Source organism: Pundamilia nyererei, unplaced genomic scaffold (genome assembly GCF_000239375.1).
Source record: "Pundamilia nyererei isolate P.nyererei 1_Seehausen unplaced genomic scaffold, PunNye1.0 scaffold00296, whole genome shotgun sequence".
Lineage (NCBI taxonomy): Eukaryota > Metazoa > Chordata > Actinopteri > Cichliformes > Cichlidae > Pundamilia > Pundamilia nyererei.
This window is the reverse complement of record NW_005187697.1, coordinates 114033-134109: the sequence shown is the minus strand read 5'-3', so window position 1 is coordinate 134109 and position 20077 is coordinate 114033. Positions and strand designations below refer to the sequence as shown.

General features: G+C 38.2%; 2 protein-coding genes across 6 annotated transcripts in view; one reads left to right on the top strand and one right to left on the bottom strand.

The window, feature by feature from the left end:
• Nucleotides 1-557, bottom strand: part of lrch1 (leucine-rich repeats and calponin homology (CH) domain containing 1) — a 103627-nt gene extending 103070 nt beyond the window's left edge. For 3 of the 5 annotated variants that reach the window (XM_005751007.2, XM_005751006.1, XM_005751005.1), the window contains exon 1: nucleotides 12-555. In XM_005751007.2, coding sequence (XP_005751064.1) covers nucleotides 12-228 — 217 coding nt within the window. In that variant the 5' untranslated portion in view covers nucleotides 229-555. Of the gene's footprint in view, nucleotides 1-11 lie in introns of all 5 variants that reach the window. The other 2 variants (XM_005751004.1, XM_005751008.2) reach the window with 2 other exon arrangements.
• A 3489-nt stretch (nucleotides 558-4046) lies between these two features.
• rubcnl (rubicon like autophagy enhancer) lies at nucleotides 4047-19317 on the top strand. Its single transcript, XM_005751003.1, has 17 exons — nucleotides 4047-4119; nucleotides 6477-6579; nucleotides 6930-7239; nucleotides 11967-12241; nucleotides 12982-13079; nucleotides 13610-13997; nucleotides 14531-14576; nucleotides 14672-14777; nucleotides 14970-15106; nucleotides 15221-15285; nucleotides 15695-15734; nucleotides 15877-15954; nucleotides 16134-16254; nucleotides 16494-16555; nucleotides 17599-17752; nucleotides 18184-18274; nucleotides 18455-19317. Exons 2-17 carry the CDS (start codon nucleotides 6477-6479, stop codon nucleotides 18565-18567), a joined length of 2187 nt encoding a protein of 728 aa, XP_005751060.1. The 5' UTR covers nucleotides 4047-4119; the 3' UTR covers nucleotides 18568-19317.
• Nucleotides 19318-20077: the final 760 nt, after the last annotated feature.

Below are 20077 nucleotides of genomic sequence, written 5' to 3'. Positions count from 1 at the left end.
GAACAACCTACCTGCTTCCACCGTGTCCGACAGGTCGTGGTTGGCTGCTGTCCGGGGAAACTCCTTCAGTTTTCGGCAGCTGAGGTTGAGGACGCCGCTGGCCGCCGCCTCCTCCAGCGCCCGCTCCAAGCCCCGGTTGGGAGGCAGGTTGGCGCTGCCGATGTGAGCCTGGACTAACGGAGAAGAACCCAGAGGGGGGCGAGCCGACTCCGGTCCCAACGTCGCCATAATTTTCCGCCTCTCCGCTGCGCGTGTCCGTGTATCGGTTATGTCCGAGAGAGCGCGCGGGGTTGGCTACGTTCAGGTAAACAGCGGGACACTGACTTCACAGACGTCCGTGGCCGTGCCGCGCGTTCTGAGTTCGTGATTGTCGCCGCCGCGTCTGCCTGGAGGTCTGCGCGTGTCGTCAAGCGTCTCAGTTGGACGGTGCGACATCCGGGGAACAAATTTCAAAATTGTACACCGACCAGGCCAATGTTACGGTGGAATGAAATAATAAATACGAAGCCGTTTCGGGTATAATTTAGATATTCATTTTTTACATTTCAAATTAAATATTTCAGACACAAATGTAAAGGTCTTACCATTGAAATGTGGTTATAAATCCAGATACGAGGGGGAATTAATATACCATGATTGCAAATGTATAAGTAAAGCACTGTTAATGCAATTGTGTAAGTGGTTATGTGGCCTCAACTCTGTTCTTATAATCTATTATATAAAGATGACTGATGATATTCTACTGCGCTACGATTTTTATTTTGAAAACAGTGTTTCCGGTCTCACGCCGCATTTCTTCTTTCTTTTTTTTTCACTCAGTGCGGCTGCGCACTAGCCTTTTGCGGCCCGTGAAAGGCAGTGAAAATGAAAGTGGGGCTGAAATTTAATGAACAGTGACCTCTGCTGGACAAAAGCGACAAACAACACATTTCGCGCACTGAAGCTTTCTCATAGAGTTTAATCTCTGTTATATCTGTTATAGTTAGTTATCTCAGAAATTTTCATTTTGCTTTAAAACACAAGGTTTAAAGACTAAAGGGCTGGGTGTCCTATTTTGCAGTTAGGCCTGTGCTTAAGTTATGGTGGTTTCCTTTTGACTAAAGTGGCTGCTGAGACCAAGATATGCAGGTCACACCAGTTACCTTTAGCACGGATATAAGAATAAGTAACTACTAACAATGCATTGAAAAGTGTATAGAAGATTGTAACTACAGTTCTCTTGTAATGTAAGTTCTCTCTGTGTAAGTTTTAGATTTAACAATTGGTACAAACCTTCACAATTTTTTCTTCATTTTTAATGTCATATTTACACTATCTGCAACACCACTGCTGCAGTTTATGAGCAGTAATGTCACCAGTTCCAAATGAACAATAAATGAACCATAAATATACATTTGATCAAATTTTATTGTTTGAGATTAAAGCACCGGAAAGCAGCTCTATGAGAGGAGAGAAACTGATTCGTGCTGCAGGCCAAAAACCCTTATTTACAACCATCCTGTGTACATGAAGCTTGTGTGTGTGTGTGTGTGTGTGTGTGTGTGTGTGTGTGTGTGTGTGTGTGTGTGTGTGTGTGTGTGCGTGCGTGTGTGCGTGTGTGCATGAGTGATAATGAGAGAGTCCCACCGGGAATCAGAAGGAAGTGCTGAGTCAGCTCATTACATAACGAGCTTGCATCAGCAGATGATGCACAGTGCTGACCCCTGATTACACTGAGCACCATCACTTGTTCATACTTACATACTTGTGAGGACCTTTGCTAACCTAACACCCAACACATCTTACAGATTAACTCAAACTCAATAGTTATTGCAAATTTTTAGCCAGTTTGCTTTTTGCATGCAGTTTAACCATATGGAAAAGATATATATAAATCTTATAAAGTTTGTATCTGTCTTGTGTGAAACTTGTGTGAAAAGCATACAGGACTGAAAACAGATATAAGAGCCCTTGAAAAATTATATAAATGAAACTTGGATGTTTTGGATACTTACTAAAACAATATATGAAAGTAATGAGAAAGTGGCCACTTTCATGAGTAAATCATGTAAGCCTTCTATGATTCACTGTATGAAGTAGGCCACATCTTATGCAAGTCTTTTATAAGTTTTTACTATTTATTTTCCACATGGGTATAATTACATATGTCCTTTTTTATCTTCATAAAAGTCAAAGCAGAGAAGAGGGGAGTAACACGAGGCAGTGGAAGGAAGAAGTTTAAGAAGCGACTCAAATATTTCTCACAAAAAACGTTTTTACCAGTTAGAGCTTTCTTTTCTTTCTGATATCACAATTTTCTGACATAAAGTGATGTCATGTCAATGAGGTACCAGGATGTAAAAATGTGTGTTTCAGGAAATGTGTAGCGCATGTTTCCTTTTTAAGCACTTTTTTTTTTTTACCCCCAAAATAGTGACTATGTTACAAAAAAGTTGAGCTCACTGTAAGTCAATTATGTGGTCTTCATAACAATGAAAGAGATCTGATTAAGCCACAAAATAACAGAGGAATAGACGACAATGACTCCAGACCAAGTCCCTACTTTCTGTGGCATTTTGAATGGCATTATCAAAACATATGTTGTTGTTGTTGTTGTTGACTACAAAGTCTGGTATTCATGTTCACCAGCTAAAAAAATGAGGAAGTACACCAAATATGCAATAGTATACACTTAAAGTGAAATTCAAATCATCTCTGGATGTTCATGCTTGAAAGAATGAAGTGCTGCGGTTTAAGATTTCGGTGTTTCTTTCCCAAAAAGACTCAGTCATCTATCTTTATCTTTTATTAAAGCAAACAAATGAGTTGTAATGTTTATTTCATAATCACTAATAAAAACAGCCATATTTACTCACAACATTTACTGAATCATTACATTTAGACTTGTAGTTTAAAATCAGACTTATAAGAGTTTTCTCAGATGACTCGTCTTGCTTTGTCTACTGGATCAAGTTACCCCTTAAAGAGAAGACATGGCAAAGTTGAAATATATTTTATTCATCCCAGAGTTGTAAGGTCTCTTTGTTACAGCAGTTAAAAATTAACTGAAAAAGTCCTGAGCATCACGAAAACATTTAAATCACTTCCCCCCTTCAGAACCTGGTTTGAATTTCACCAGTCGACTTGACCGTGTCTAAAGTACTGTGCAAAAGTTCTATGCTATCTCTCATGTTGCTAGGAAAATAGGAAATGTTGCAGCAGTTTACTGAAACATGCAAACCTCCATGGAAATGCAGTATATGAAGTGAACACAGACAGGTTCGCTTGTCTGTCACAGACAGACAGACAATTCCTGGTTGCATCCTTTATATCTGAAATACCAATTGTTCTGAAATATCAACCGAATGTCAACCGACGTTGAGCTATGTCTGGGCTCTGAAATGCTGCCACCTGGAGGTAAAGACTGGAGGTAAGTGTCTCAATCTGATCACGTCTCAACAACACCCTCGGCCATTGATACTTGTCTCTGTACTAGAACTTCCTCTTTCACCTCTGCCAGCTGCCAGCTAACATGCCAGCCTTTGCTGAGCACTGAGAAATGTCACGTAAGATATGCTGCTGAACGAAACCTTTGCACTCGCGTCTGTGACGGTGTTTAAATTGAGGAACCTTTGAACACAACATTTAAGACCTGCTATGGGTTTAAGGAAACACTTTTGCTCCTATAATCGATCTGATTATATTTCATTAAATGTTCCTTCATTCTTTAGAATGAAAGAAACAAGAAATATTTTAATTATATGTTATGTGTTATGTATTATGAACGCTCCTAAAATAAAAGCATGACTTAATACATAATGAATCAACTCCCTGTTATTAAATAGTTGAGAAAAAGTCAGAAGACTGTGTTTTTTTAAGTGGCAGATTACATATTTAGGGTAATTTTGTGGTAAGGTGCTGTGCGGTGTACTGAGAGCTTCTTGGTGTCTCTGTTTTTAGTGGAAAAAAAGCCCAGCACTGACTGCTGAGACACAGAAAATACAAACCTGATTTAAATACAGGAAGTGCTGAAAACCAACCAGCCCTCTTCCTTTCTCTCCAGCTGCCGCAGCTTTTTGAAGACTCGCATTAGTCCTTCCTTCACCAGACTGACAGGTTTCCTCTTCGAGTCACTAACTGGTGAGTAGCCTGAGCTTTGTGTTCTGGTCAGTGCTGCTTCTGCTGTCTGCTTTTCCCCCTCTCTCTGCTTCCAACGTGTTGCTTTTTACTTTGACTGAAACAAAAAAGGGAAATATTTTAGACATTATCTCTTACAATTAGAATCTACTTCTGCATTCATACAGGAAGCTCTGTTTGCTGATTAAAGCGAAGCAGCTCCTTGAAGATATATGAGCGATATATAAGAGAGATTAATCAGCAGGGCTCATGTAGAAACTGCTTTCTGTGTCGCTTTGAGAGTAATACATTTGTATTTGCACTGAAATATCTTTGGCTGTTTTCTTCCTTTTTTTTAAAATCTCAAATCTTTGAAATCCACTTCTTAGATTTGTTTGGGGATACATTTTGTTGTATATGTGTGTTATGAGGATACAGAGGGTGGACTATAAAATAACTGTAGTTTTAGTTGGATGTGAGGTCTGTTAATGACGTTGAAGGCTGTTCAGTGCTACATTTTCTCATTTAATTTAGTTCTTTTGTGTTTTACGCTGATGTCTCATCTTTGATTAAACATTCCAGCTTTATTCAGATTCAAAGACGGTGACATTCGGTTCACAACACTTCAGTACCAATGTAACCAGTAACCACTTGTGACACCTCAATTTGATCGTCATGGATCATGTTTTAGCCTAAAATCCCCCTCTAGCAGGCCTTGTCATTTATTCCCAGGTAGAAGTAAAAAAAAAAGTAAAAAAGCAGAAGTTGGCCATCAGGGTGCCCTAAACTCAGGACCAATAAGCTACAGTGATGTCAGGAAAGTTCTTATCTTTTTAAATCACCAACTAACCTCTGCATGATGTTAGGCAGAACTGACTACGTGTAAGTCATGTAAAAAAAAAGTTAAGTTGTAAGTTGTAGTTATCTGGTTGTATTGACAGCAGCTGAAACTAAAGACATGTCCTGGTTATTTTTATTTTGTTTTAGTTGGCTATATATAAGCGTTCGAGTTTTTTTTTAAATTTGAGTTCAAACAATAAAATAATTTTTTAAACGTCATTAATTTAACACGTTTCTCAGTTTTACCTTTCACTGTCAGGTCTTTACAATAACCTTTGTGTAGACTGATATGCTTCGTAGTTCTAATGTTTTGTCTTGCGTACAGGATAGTGCTAATTCTCACAGAGTGATGTCTCCGACACCCATTTTTTTTATCAGAGTCACACCCACACTGCACAGGCTGGGTTATTTTACAAAGCATGAAAGCTTAGATCTTAGATCTTTCTGCACATGGTTGTTGGAGTTTCTCGGCTGAGACTGTTCTAATTCTAGATGAACTAAAGACTTTGCTAGCATGTATTAGCTTTTATGAAGTATTGGCCACAGTAGCTGTTTTCCAGGAGAGTTTGTGAGGTCTTTGAAAGCAACTGAAATAAACGATTGATGTTCAGCCCCATCTTCTGTAACCTAAAAGACACCCATGTTCTGGTTCAGTTTTAGAAACTATCATTATAAAACCACCCAAATACCTCTGAACGATGGTTATACATAAACACTCTGCTATTCTCATTATTTTAGTATGATGTTTTCTGTTTTTAATACACAGAATTCCTCCATTTGAATTCATAAGGCTCGTATGAACTTTTAAAAACATATTATTTTTTACAAGGATCTTCTTCATTAGAGTAGTTGTGCAGCAAAACAAGTCATTAAGAATAGTGTATATAAACGCATGCATCACTTAACTCTGTTAACTCTTTACATAAATGCTTAAATCACCTTTGCAAACAGTTATCAGCATCTGTGGATGTAGTAATATTTATAACTTGCCAGTTGAAAGAATTGAGAACATCCAGAGAAGTTGATGGCACAGACAAACAGTTGCTCTACTTTGAGCTAATGAAATAATTCAGCTACACACTCTGTGCAGTTGTGACTTGCACAAGTAAAAAGTCTATGATGCCACATTTCCTGGGAAATGCATGCATTGCTCCACACTGGGAGTTCGGATGACAGTGTATTTGTAATTGTTTTAAATTTGAAAAATCTTTAACTCTCCCCTGAGATACCTTCACACTTTAAAATTTGCATTATGATAAAGATTTAGGTTACAATCTTGCATATCCTTGCCTAATGAATATGTATATTTATTTATTTATTTTTATTCTCATCAGTTCCAAATTGTGGCAGAACTAATAAACCTTCCCAACATTTTCAGCAGCTTAATAACTTACACAATATTACAGAACATTTAATACTTTCTGATCTTGTACAACCATTAGTCAATAACACAACTGGTACTTGTGTTGCCTCTGCTCTGAAAGCAGCAGGAAGTTTGCTTCAAAGTAATTGAGAAACAATGCCTCTCTTTTTCTGCACAGATGGGAAGCCACAGCACCATGTCCTCCTCTCTGTATAGTTCCAAGTATGTCAACTGGTATGTGGACATAGTGGAGTCAAAAAGCCCTGCAATGGCATCTACAGGTAAGATCCAGCACATATTTGTAAACCTTCTGTTCTAGGCATCTTGAAAGACGTATGACCGCCACCACACAGGAAACACCAGAGAGTTACTGAAACATTTATCTCAAAGCTTTAGTTTAAAACTGCTAGGCTTTTAGCTTGAAATTATCTGGACATATCTTTTCCAGAACAGTCTCTGTTTCTGGTTCCAGCTCCAAAAATCTACGTGCAATTAAAACGAAGAATGCCTTTGGAATACATATTGATCAGGCCTAACTTTTTCTTTGCTGTCTCCCTTGTTTTGCTTTGCTACCAAACACAACAGTCAGCTGCTATGGATTCTAACCCACTTCTCCTTCTGTCACCACCAGAAACTGACAGAGCAGAAGCAAATTCATCATCTTCCCATCACCACCAGCAGACAAAAGTCAATTGCCTCAATTTTAAATCTTTCCTTGACTCCAAGTCAGACAGACTCAGCCACAGCAGTGAGGGTTTGAGTGATGAGTGTAAGAAAGGCAACATAGTATTGACAGATACTGACATCCAGAGCAAAGAGGAACTTTCTCTTTTGGATCCAGAGGATAAAAAATTCCACCTTCCCCGGAGCAGTCCGGTCATTTCCAGACGCAGCAGGCCCATCTCCTGGCACGGAGGAGTAAATGATACATCTAGTCCCAGGTAACCACTATATATGTTCAAAGCATTACAAAACATTTCAGCAATATCATTATTACAAATGATTGCATAACAAATAAAAAATGACCAAGAAACACAGATCTACATGTGTCATAGATGGAATATACGACTAATTATATAAGAAATAATAACAAAGTGCGGTGAGATACACCTATCAGCTAAAGCATTTGTTGTGGCTGAGCAGTGTGTAGAGCGATCAGAGTGCAGTGTGCTTTTAAAAAAACACAATGCCTCCTCAAACATATTGAAACTGTCTCCCACATTCTGAGTGACTCTAACTTTTAAAGGGCAACACTGCAAGATAGATACTTTTCTAAAGTCTTGTTGTTATTCATTGGGGGTGAAGAAACCAGGGAAGGGTGTCATGGGTAAAAAAAGACAAAGCCTAAACGATTATATTACGTTTCTAAAGGTGCTTTTTTAGGTGATGCTTTTCTAAAACAAGCTGTAAGCTGTGATGATGGGCAAACCAGTAACTATCATATCAAACTTGAAGTAAGAGTTGTGCATGAGTCATTCAGTCTTTTCTCTTGAGTGCTACAGTTCATGAATGACTTTTATCATTAGCTGTTTGGAATCCACACAAAGCAACAACTTTGTCCACTTGAACAAAGCTGCATGCTACATGATTTTACTGCGACAGTTCAGTACGCACAGGTAAACTGTAGGTGGCATAAAACATGTTAACACTTGTATTATTCAGATACTTAGGACCAGGAGTTAAAATGGGATTCGGCTGGTGGGGGAACCCTATAATTGGGTGCAGTGGTGCTGTGCTGTTATTCTGATATTTTCTGTTCTTTGGGCTAACTCGATTTAAATAAGACATAAGCAGAGAGCTAAAAGGCTGATTTCCAGACCTCTAGATCAGCCCAGAGTATGGTATGGCCCCGGGCTCCACCTGGCCCATTTGGTTGCCCCTGCCAGTGTGAGGCCAATTGGAAATTGGGATTTAAGCATAATATAGATAGATATACACCCAGTTTGTCCCATTTCAGCCAGCAAACAGTCCTTACATTTTGTGGGAAATCACAATAGAACTTTGTTTCTTTTGCTGTGAAGATGATATGAAAAAACAAAACAAAACAAAGCATGCATTTATGTCTGCAAGTAAATGCCACTTCGAGTTTGCTGGCCCTGAAATATGTCAGAAAGACTGATGCAGAATATAGAGCAGGGGTCTGAAACTTGTGGCCTAGAGGCCACTTGTGGCCCACGTCACACCTACTTGAGGCCTGTATATTGACGTGAAGAAATATAATACAATTTGGCTCTTGAAGTTACCTTTTTTTTAGGGAAGATTTGTTTGTTGTTGACTGCAATGTTAAAATAAGTCCTTTAAAAAGCAAAAAGCTATTTAATATGAAGGCAATATGAACAGAGAGTAAAAACATGTTGAGGGATTGAGTTTAGTGAGAGTTATTTGTGAAGAAAACAGTTTTCACTAGCAGTCAAAAACTCATGTGTACACTTATGTCTGCATTCTTATCATAGCTGAAGTGCTGCCACGTGTCTGGTCAGAAACAGTTTACCGATTTGTTTCTTTGGTAGTTCAATAAAAGGCTTCAGTTATTTAAGAGTCACAAAAAAAGTCTTCCTGTTTGTAGTTTTGTCTTGTGATACAATATTTGAAATTATTAAAAAAACAAACAAAACACTAGATTTTCAGAAATATTTGTGGGTGTTTTCTTATTTGTTTGTTTTTTGAACACTACAGTGGCCCTCACATGAAATGACAGTAGCAGCAGTGGCCTACAGCTCATTTAAGTTTGAGACCCCCTGATGCAGAGTTTTTAACACACAGTCTTCTAAGTATTTATTTACTGTAGTCACAGGTACAGCCATGTGTGTGGTTTTTGGAGCAGATTACTATGTTTAAGGATTGAGAAATACAAGAACTCGACATCTGAACCTTTGCTAGCAAAGCTACACAAGCAACAAGCCCTTCTCTTTTTTTCTTTAACAATCTTTAATCATCCAGTTTTTTATTTTTTACTTCCAACAAAATCGCTAAAACAGTAATTCATACTCTGATGGGGAGTTTATCAGTGAATGTTTGGTGAATTCTTTTGCACCTGAGAGGAAAGGAGCAATTAAGAATATGCCACTCTCCAAGCAAGATCAAGAGTCTTTCAACACCTTTGCAGGAAATCTGGATTTTCAGTTGAAAAGTGGACAGCGGAGCTATCAGGAATGTGTTGAGTGAAAGGCATGATTGGAGAGGCAAGCTCTGCAATGGGACAAACAGGCTGATGTTACAAACTATGGCTGTTTAAATCTGCTTTTGAAGCAGATGCAAAATGAAATTAACCAAAAACAGGAACTGGTATTTTTGAACTGTATCATACAGCAGGACGTGCAGTGTAAGTCAGTGCTAAAAATGAATCAGGTTTCTGATGCTGTAACTACAATAGTCAATTTCATCAGGGCAGGAGCATTGAATCACCGACAGTTTGTTGCACTTTTGTAGGCACATCAGACTGAACATGGTGACATAGGTTCCCACACATGGGGGAGGTGGCTCAGTGTAGGCAAAGTGCTAAAAACAGAGCAGAAATTTTGTGACAAGGACATTCCAGAGCTCTCATATGCACAATGGAAAGCAAATCTTGCATTTGCTGTTGATGTGACTTTCCTTTGCATTTTCAAAACTGCAAATGATGTAATTAAACTATAAACAGAAAATCTGGAAATTTTACAAAACACACTTTGTCCACAATTGTTTGTGGGAATGTTGATTATAGTGATACAATGTTGGCATGTGCTTATTTCACATTTGCATTGACAAATTGTAACATCTACTCTTAACAGACAGTGGCCATTTATAGAGATAATATTAATATTGAGCCGAACTGAGTTCAGCTTTTTGATGCAGTTCAACACAACAGTCCCACCTTCTCACGTGGCCCCTTGGGAAATTTAATGGTCCATCCCAGTCCTACACAATATGAAGCTAGTAGCAAAGGTAGAAATTATTAAAATAATACCTAACATGTGCACCACAGCCTGTCCTGCACCAGTCCAACATAGTGCATCACTGGAACCTCCACAGCGGTACAGCTAACTAACCTGTTCTGCCTCTTCTACACTTCACTAAACTGTCTATATTGCATACTTTTATGCATCCTTTAGCAAAAAATTAGGACACTTCAGTTAGTTTTGCAAGATGCTTCACAAAAAGGTATCATTAGTCATGTATAGATCTGATAACTATAAAATTAATTAAAGGAGAGTTAGAGTTAAGTTTTCAGTTTATATGGCTGCACCCTTATTTCCCACAGGGTGTCCACAGTGGATGGATCTGCATGTTTGATTTGGCCCTTCCTGATGTAATCCTTTGATTTGTGATAAGCAGTAGGAAGACACAAAGTTGGGCTCCCTTGAATCTTTGTTTTTGCTTCCTCCTGGTCTCAAAGCTTTTCCATGTCAGGTGAATCTGTTAATAACTACACCAAAAGTACATTTTTGTAAAAGAAAAAGTGTTTTTTGACCTATGGAGACATTATTCACCGTATATGTATCTAGGTAATATGCAGATTCACTTACTGTCTACACTAAGCTAATAAATGGGGAAAAGAAACAAATAACCTTAAAGTCACAACTTTGCCTTTTTTAGTGGAGTCGAACTCAGAGAAAAGGAAATGCAGCTTCACTGAGTTCCAGCTGTAACGCGAACTAAACACAGCACACGCCAATTTTACAAAATATGTATTGCTCTAAATAAGACACGGTGCTGTGTGAATGCCGTCCTGCTGAAACCAAAAGTCACCAGACTGCTCAGTACGCACAACAGTTCCTAGTTATCGGGATAGAAAAAGGGAACAGACAAGCGAAAGAAGCCTCATGAAAAACACAACTTTGCATTCCTCAGTGAGCAGGCTGGGAAAATTTCCTTCATATGAATGAGTATTTTTGTCCTTTAGTTTGTGTGTTTATTTTTTTAAATTACACACATGAAAAGTGCAGGCCCTCTCTTAGCATTTCACCAGCTGTCCCACATTGTCTCACAGACACACACTCTTTGCCCCACATTTAGGTTGTTGCTTTGTGGTCACCTCATACCTAATAGTGAATAGGAATATAGCACAGTCTGCTTACCACAGTGTTAATCTAGCACCACTTGATGGCGCTAAGGCTTTAGAGACTTCAGTTACTGTGGGATAACTGGCTGCTGGAGGTAAAGTAACACAATAAAACTAATAAGCTCATGTTAACACTACACAGTATGCTGTATATGTAAACAACAAGCTTTACTTCTTGTGAATAATTGCAGCAGGAGCCAGTGTTTACTGCTTAGGACTCACAGTGTTTGACATTTGAGATACTTTATGGTAAATGTCATGAAAGTTGTGTGGTTGCCAAGAGCCTATGAGCAAACAGGAACTGAAATGAGTAAATAAAGAGACCTTTATTTTATTTCTGCAGCTATGGTTTTATGCCTCAAAGTAAAAAGAAGAAACAGGATATTCCTCATGTTTCTGTTGAAAATACAGTGAACATACTATTTTCACTGCTCACACTAACTACTAACAACTAATTACTTGTTAAAGTGATGAGTAAACATTTGATGCCACTCAGCTGCTTGTCAGGTGATGCGCAATATGTGCTTTTTAATGGTTAACATTTAATTTGGTGTTTATTTCTTGGATGATCTTCACTTGCATTGTTTTGAAACTTCTCCATCTAAAGTGAAATGTTTCTGCTTTTAGCTCGGACCCACCATCTCCTGTCTTTGGTTCACCGTCTCTGGGTCCCCAGGAGTGGTCGACATCCAGCAGTGGGGAGGATCTGGAATCCAAACCGAGCTCCTATCAGTTGTCATTCGCAGTGGAGATGGCTAAAAAGCAAAGCTCTACCTCTATCTCATCAAATCTGAAACGGCTTCTGACTCCCAGCCTCCACCTTCCCTACAGTGGTCAGCAGGGATTAGCTGAGGAGCATAAAAGGCGGACCCAGAGTAGTTGCATTCCCAACAACACACCAGGTAAAATAGCATTACTGGGGTTTACTGATTTTTGTTTTGTATTTTTCAGCTGTGTCAAGTAGTAAAGGGTGGCTGGCAGTTTTATTGTGCCTATAAGGAGACTAACCATGTCCAACACTAACTCTATGATTTCATTCCTGGTTTTGAGCTGCAGATTTTCTTTAATAAGGGAAAAGATTATTTAGGATGGCGTCTTTCAAATGTACCACAAACACTTCTGAATCTCAGCGTGATGAAGTTAAGAGACATAAAAGTTGACGGCAACAACTCATAAAAACCCAGACGTCACACTGTACTTGTAAGGTGTAAAAGTAAAAAAAAAGAATAAGAGAAAGTTCTGTGAGGAGAAGGACATCAGAAAGAAGCTGGATTCAAGGCATGAGTGTAAACTCAGGGATTCAGGGAAAACGTTTACGATAAATAGGGATTATTCTGAACTGTGAAACATGTAAAGCTACTCCAGGCTTTGACTGTAGGCCTTTGTACACATTTATATTGCCACCTTTTCCTTTGGCATAATCTTGAGAAAACTTTTTAGTGTTTTATGAATACCCACGTTTATACTCTCAATAAAGCCCAAGAATAAAAATATAGAACTGAGCAGACAGTAACAGTGATACACTGAGTGCACTGAATGCAAATATGAACCTGACGTTAGCAACACTGAAAACATATAAATGTTAAAAAGGCTAGAAACCCAGTCAGTTTATTTATGTGTGTGTGTGTGTGTGTTTCATCAGGATGCGCTACCTTAACACAACAAAGCAAAGAAAGAAGCAGCAGCGATATTCCAGCATCCCCTGCAGAGATCTACAAGACCAGTTGTGAACTGGAAAAGGTACATTACATTTTTCCCCCAACAGTCATTCACAGTTTTATTTATTTTGCAATGAAATTAATAAAAGTAAATATAAAAACGCTAATGACACACCCCTTTATTTTTCTATTGTAAAACAAGCTGCTTATTTTAAAAATTATTGGCTGAGTCATACAACTGCAAATTATAAGCTACAGATATATGAAATTAAAGGTGGTAGAATAATGTCCCACTATTAAACATCAGTAAGGTATTAGCAAGTGCTTAACTTATCATTTATATATCAACAATCCTCCTTAGCATGCCATTAATAAACACATATCTTTATCCATCTGTTACTATTAGACCATGTAAATGTAAATCTAAGACACTGAACTTTTTTTTTTTTACCTTATTGAATTACTTATGAATTACTTCATTTTATGCCTTTAATCGGGTTACTATAGTGTTTGGCATTAAATATAGAAATGTGAAATCACAGCCAGATTTGTGCCAGCAGACAGGTGCCAAATGCTCTCAGCAGCGTCTCACCAGTGTCTGTCTGTGTGCAGGAAAACGCTCATTTTATTGTGGTGGACATGGTGCTGGAGATGCTCGAAAATGCAAAATGGACTCTTAGCTTAGATCAGTGGCGTTCCACGATGGACACAAACTGCCTGATGTGCAAGGAAAGACATAAAAGCTCTGCACAGGAGAGTTCGCCACAGAAGCAGACATTTAGATTACACAGGCATAAAGTAAAGTACAGCAGAGTTGATCCTAGACGAGAGAGATACAAGCGAAGACATCTTGATGAAGACATGAAGATGTCACACAGAGAAACACACCCATGTGTAGAGCAGCAAACACAGGACAAAGCGGAGGAGGAAGCAGGGAAGGATGAGCCTAAACATCAAATGAAAACTCTGTCTGTGCTCTCCACTGACAGCGGATTCGAAGGTAAGAAACACACATTTTAATGAAACACACATTCCTTAAATAGTTCCTTATCAAACATATTGTTTTGACCAGGAATGGGTCGTCCTACATCTTCCTTTGTCCCAACTTTGTCCGGATAATGTTTTTAGACAAAAAGCCAGACTAAAAAGCTACAGGATGACTAATTTCTTACAGCCTAAATGCTGTGAAGATGGTATCAACAGGTTGATTGTTCCTTTCCACCAATCTTCCATCTGAGTCAAAAGTAACAAAGAACTCATATAAACATGCTTTGATCAGCAGAAAGTGCTTTCTTACTGTGAACGTATCTATATTTTATCTGCGCTTGGAAATTTGAAGCCTACAGTATTTGCTTCCCCCCTAGTGTTCACTGACTTTATATCAGGAACTGATTGTTTTAAACGTTGTTTTTTTTTCTATGACATTTATCAACACATATACATTATTATATCAACTAAATATAGAAATTATTTTCTTAATATTGGATTAAACGAGAATAAACATAATCATCATATTATGTGTTTCTGTTTCAGACTGTGGAGTTGATCATACACTAACTCAGAGAGAGTCTCTAAAAAAGTAAGAAAACCTATTCCTTTCAGTAAACATGCATTTTAATAATGTAAGCGCTTGTTCTTTTAAATCTGACTAAATCTATGATGTCCATGGTGCAGTGCTGAGCAGCTAGCCCAGCAGCTGGTGTTGGATTTCAAAAAAAGTTGGCTCCCTTCTACTGAGCTTCAGCGTGGCCGGCAAAGCCTTCGCAGCTCGCTTCAGGAGGTGAGAACAGCAACCACAAATCAACTATGACTATAACACTTTCTCAACTTGGTATTTTAATGCAAGATAAATTTATAATAAGATATTGGTGGCTGATGACAAAGAAAACTTTCCCGCATATTTATTACACGTTGCTGGGACTGGACTCCAGAAATGACCCCAAGTATCCTCTGTTCTTCCTGTTCATACCAGCTGCCGGGTACAGAAAATGTGGCGGTGAGCAGCGATAGCCTGACAGAAGAGATCCGACAGCGTACCAGGATGAGAGGATCCCTGAGCTGGGCACCACCACGTTTCCAGATCATCTTCACGGTCCAGCCAACGCACAGGTCTCATTTATATGTGATGACACAACAGCGCAGCGGAAAAATGGTTTATTTCTGATGCTATAAATGATTGTGTATTTAGAGCTGAATGTGTGTGGGTTTCTTTTCTTTGTTCAGACGAAGCGAGGTAGTGGCTTCGCAACACTTCCTGTGTGCAGGTTGTGGGACCGAGGTGGAGCCCAGTGAGTACTGCATTACATAATATGAATTGCAGAGGATTTTTGTTTTAGTTTTTATCTGAACATTACATTCGCATTCATAAAAACATTTTTAATCCCTTCACAGGAGAATAAACTATAGTCAGAAAATGCTTCCATTACCGAAAAAGCAGAGAGATTTATAAGTCATGCACTTCACTAATACAACTGTATTCAGCATTTTTGTCTAAAACTCAAAGTCATTCTGTGAAATGTAACTTTGTCATTTCTTAAAAAGGAATAAATAAATGTAAAAAACTGTTCCTCACTGAAATCATTGTTGTCTATAGTAATCTAGGTTGAGTACCAGTAAATACCAAACACAGGCCTCAGCCATGTCTTCACAATGTAACAAGCAGCAAAACCAAATATAAGACTCTCTGTCTCCCACCAGGGTACATCAAGAAACTGCGGTACTGTGAATACCTCGGCAGGTATGGAAAATAACATGTTATTACCCAAATATTAAAAACACCGTGAGCTATGTTTTCCTGCAATCAGATATTAAGCCATATATATTTAAATAATGAAGTTATTACAAATGAATCATTGATCTGTTGTTATTCATTTTTGCAGATATTTCTGTGACTGCTGTCACAGCGGCTCAGAGGCTGTGATTCCGGGTCGAGTACTGTCCTGCTGGGATTTTGGCAGGTGATCAAATGAGACAACATATTATAGTAACTGTTAACATATGTTAAATGTATAGTTAATTCATATAGAAAACTGAAATGATTAAATGTCTTGTAAATGTAAATTACTTCTAAATAACTTGCAGTGCACTTCTAAACCTTGTAACATCATCATAACTCACAATAATCCTGATATTTCAGGTACCCTGTGAGTGATTTCTCCAAACAGCTGCTGGATTCAGTGTGGCAGCAGCCTCTGTTTGACCTGACCTGTGTTGGTAAAAATCTGTACAGTAAAGTGAAAGAACTGGACAGGTTTAGGGTGAGTTAATGACTAAATTATTACTGTTGTGCTTACCGTGATCATAGATCATTCACATTAAAAACATATCGATAGCCATCGGAAGAATCCTGGCATTTTATTTATTCTTTTACTGGATTTAGTAAGTAGTCTGTGGAATTAGATTTCAAAGCCGATACTGAAATTCAATGACAAACTATTAGGTTGTTTTCATTTAGTTTTGTATTCCTTTTTAACGTGTCCCTCTATCCTCCTATCAGGAGGTGCAGGATCAGCTGCTGGGAATCAAGAAGCTGCTAAAAGCCTGCAGATTATCACAAAGGTAACATTTGGAGATAATACAAAGTTGATATATATTGTATGTATGTATAAACAGCTCATGTCCTTGTTTCATAAAATAAAGACATTACTTCATTTACAGGTTTGGCAGTGGATCAAAATGTGTTTTTCATTAAATTTGATGAGTATTTTTTTATGTTTCTATCACATATTAAAGAACTATTGCAAGGATTTATTAAGTTTCAAAAACCTTTTAATGGTAAATAAATAAAGAGTTTGGCCGTGACTGTATGCTAGGTATAAGATTTACTAGTTCACCTCATTCATAGAGTGAATGAAATGCCACTGGGACACAAACTTCAAAACTGAGCAGTATATTTTGATCAGAGTAAAGAGTAATATCTCTAACTACTTCCTATTACAAGTTTAATTCAATGTTTATATGAATAAATATATTTATATAAACATGTAATTGTACTATATTATCATATATCATATTTGTGTGTATTTTACACTGAATTACCTGCAGTGACGTTTGTTATTGAAAATAACAATTGAAAATTATTTTTCTTCAGCGCATAGCTAAAGAAAAGCTTGAAAGGATGTGTGGATGTAACTGTGTTGTGCCAAAACAACCCCAATCCACAAAAGACCCCACAGGACCTACAGCAGATGTGAGGGACCTCCAGCCTTTATGGGCCGGCGTTCTGCAGGTTTTAGATGTAGATCCTTAAATGGCTAAATGACCTCCTCAACATGTCTTGAAGTTCTCCAGAGGCCTGATAACAAACTAATCATTTGATTAAGGTGTGTTGACCCAGGATACTATCTAAAACCTGCAGGACACCAGCCCCTGAGACCTGGAGTTCCCCACACTTGACCTACAGGATGTGCCCTAACCATGAAATCTATCTGTCCTAACAGGCCCTTAAAAAGCTTTTAAACTGAGGTCACTGCAATTATATGCTAATCCCTCAGAAATGAACACAATATTTGAATTCACCTACAGTTTTTAACAAGTAACCTGTGTTACTAACTCATTAGTAACTACTTTGTAACCTAATCTGCCCTGTGTTTGTGTCCTAGTGTGCTGGCTGAACTGGAGCATCTCCCTGCTCATCTGAGGGAGCAGTCAAACCTCTTCTCCATGGATGACCTACAGAAGGTGAAGAAGGGTCAGCTGGTTCCACAGGCCAAGGCAGTGCTGCAGTCTGCCATTACTCATGTGGAAAACTGTGAGGTCAGTCATTCTGAACCAGACGGCTCCTGGCCTCTTTAATGTTATTTATTAGCTAGAAAGTACAGACAGTACATTTCTACCTAAGGACAGTATTATTATTTTCCAGTGCTGATGATATGCATTTGGTAATTAAATATTATTGCCGCTTACCTAAATTAAAAGCATTTCTAATTTTAAATTTATTTTAAAGTTAGGGATTGTAGATCTCAGGCCCATTCACCTGACTTAATATGTAAATGATGACTTAAAGAAATAGCTTTTCACGACTCCTATCCTTGTGCCCGTTTAAACAAGTACCGTACGCAACATTTCAGACAATATTTCTGTTAAATACAGCCAGGAATACAACACATGTTTAGAGGAGGAAAACGTGTGAATGTTTGTATGAAATTAAATCATTTTGACTTTCTTCTCTCACTTCTTTCACACAGCTGTGTCTTGCCCGAGGTTTTATCTGTGAGTTTTGCAGAGAGAAAGACATCATCTTTCCTTTTCAGACAGACATATGTAAACGCTGTCCAGGTGAGCATAGACAAAGCGAGATGCAGTCTGTGTTCCTCTATAGACTAAAACCAGGACTGACTTTGTACAACTTCATAATATTCTTCTGACAACCTCCCCACAAATATAACAAGTAATATGCTGCCACTGGGTTTATATGCAGGATACATAAAACCTATGAATATCTTCTGTCTTTCACAGAGTGCAAAGCCTGCTTTCACAAAAAGTGTTTTGTGGTGAAAAAGTGTCCAAAATGTGCACGGATCCAGTCTCGGAAAGACCGTCGGAATGAATCCATGAAGAGTGACACCTGAAGCTGCAGCAGTTCTGTGTTGCAGTGGTTCATTTAACACTTTTTAGCTGCATTTTCTTTTCTGTAACTTCACATAAAAACACTTTTAATATGTCAGTAAGTTTCTGCTCTCTCATCCTGCTTATCTCTTACTACTTAAACCACACTGTTAAACATGCATATTCCTTTACATGACTTAATATTTCCTATGGAAATTTGATCGGCACGAGAGTGATTGTACCTCAAAAAACAAGATAAAGCACTTAAATTATGCAAAACTGTTTTCCCCATTTTTGGCAGGTTATATGTACTTTTCAGTGTAATGCTGATGGACAGCATAGCCATTCAATAGCTGCTTGCGATGTTTCCATGTGCGATATTTCATGTCAGGATTGTTGCTCAACAGAAATAATATATTACACATTACTTACTTAATCTCTTGCTGAAGAAAGCCACTAGGTACACTAACTATTTAACCTCTTTTGCGTTATTCCATAACATGGCCTGAGATGCATTTTTTCATGTAGATTCCAGTCAACAATACAAACCTGAAGCTACAGTCCCACAAACACTGACACGAATCCCCAAAGAGGGCACATTAATTTTCTTTCATAATTTATATATGAACACAAAGTCTACAGCATGCCTGCAGAAAGTCAATGTCCTTTTAGCAGCAGCAGATGTTTCAAATGCAACTGTTTCTGTCCAGGATGCAGTGTGCACATTACAATTGTGATACTGTCCTTTCATATAATGAAAATAAAAATAATTTCCACAACTCTACTTGTGAAAAGTTATTGAGAACTTTGCCATTTCCTTGTTCAACCCAACAGTGGCTATATATTATAGGCTTATCATATAAAATGAAACATAGCTAGTACCGCTAGCCGTCAGAAATTTGTAGTAGAGCAAAATGTTTTCATTTGAAAAGCCGTGGAGCCCAAATATGATGTGTCAGAACAGGAAATTATAATTTAGTGGAGTAATTGCACTGTCAACTATCACCACCTCTTGGACCCCTAAGGACCAGGTGGCCCAGATTTAGACTGCTTTTGTATCATCCTAATACGTCCTCCTAATACTTTTGTACCCATCCTGTTTGCTAAATCTTGGAACTCTGGCCTGCAAAGTGTGCTTGCAATTATTATTTATCCCTTTGCAAGTAGTACACTTCCTTTACTTCCAGAGATCTGTTCCCAAGAATTCTGTCTGTCATTTCTGACCATGAGAAATCACGGTCAGATATAATACTAATTATTCTGCCGAATTAGCACTTTGCATGCACCTACTATTAAGACATATCACCAGGTAAGGTTAACTGAAAACTTGAATTATGCAGAAGCCATTCTAGTGCTTCCCCCCAGTTTTTAATAGTTGTCAACATCTATATTTTCTTTGTTAAACTGTGTTGAAATCCGTGTTGGTCAGAATAGTAGGGCGTCACATTTTAAGGGCCAAACCTAGTTTCTCCACTATTGTGTAAAATAACAGATTGATCCTGGAGTTTTGAATAAAATGGCAGGTTTATGGTG

Bases quoted from the DNA above. Each gene is read 5' to 3' on its own strand.
- rubcnl (XM_005751003.1), top strand. From the start codon at position 6,477: ATGGGAAGCCACAGCACCATGTCCTCCTCTCTGTATAGTTCCAAGTAT. The intron at 15,955-16,133 runs GTGATCAAATGA...CTGATATTTCAG, and splicing joins TCCTGCTGGGATTTTGGCAG to GTACCCTGTGAGTGATTTCT. The intron at 16,556-17,598 runs GTAACATTTGGA...TTTGTGTCCTAG, and splicing joins GCCTGCAGATTATCACAAAG to TGTGCTGGCTGAACTGGAGC.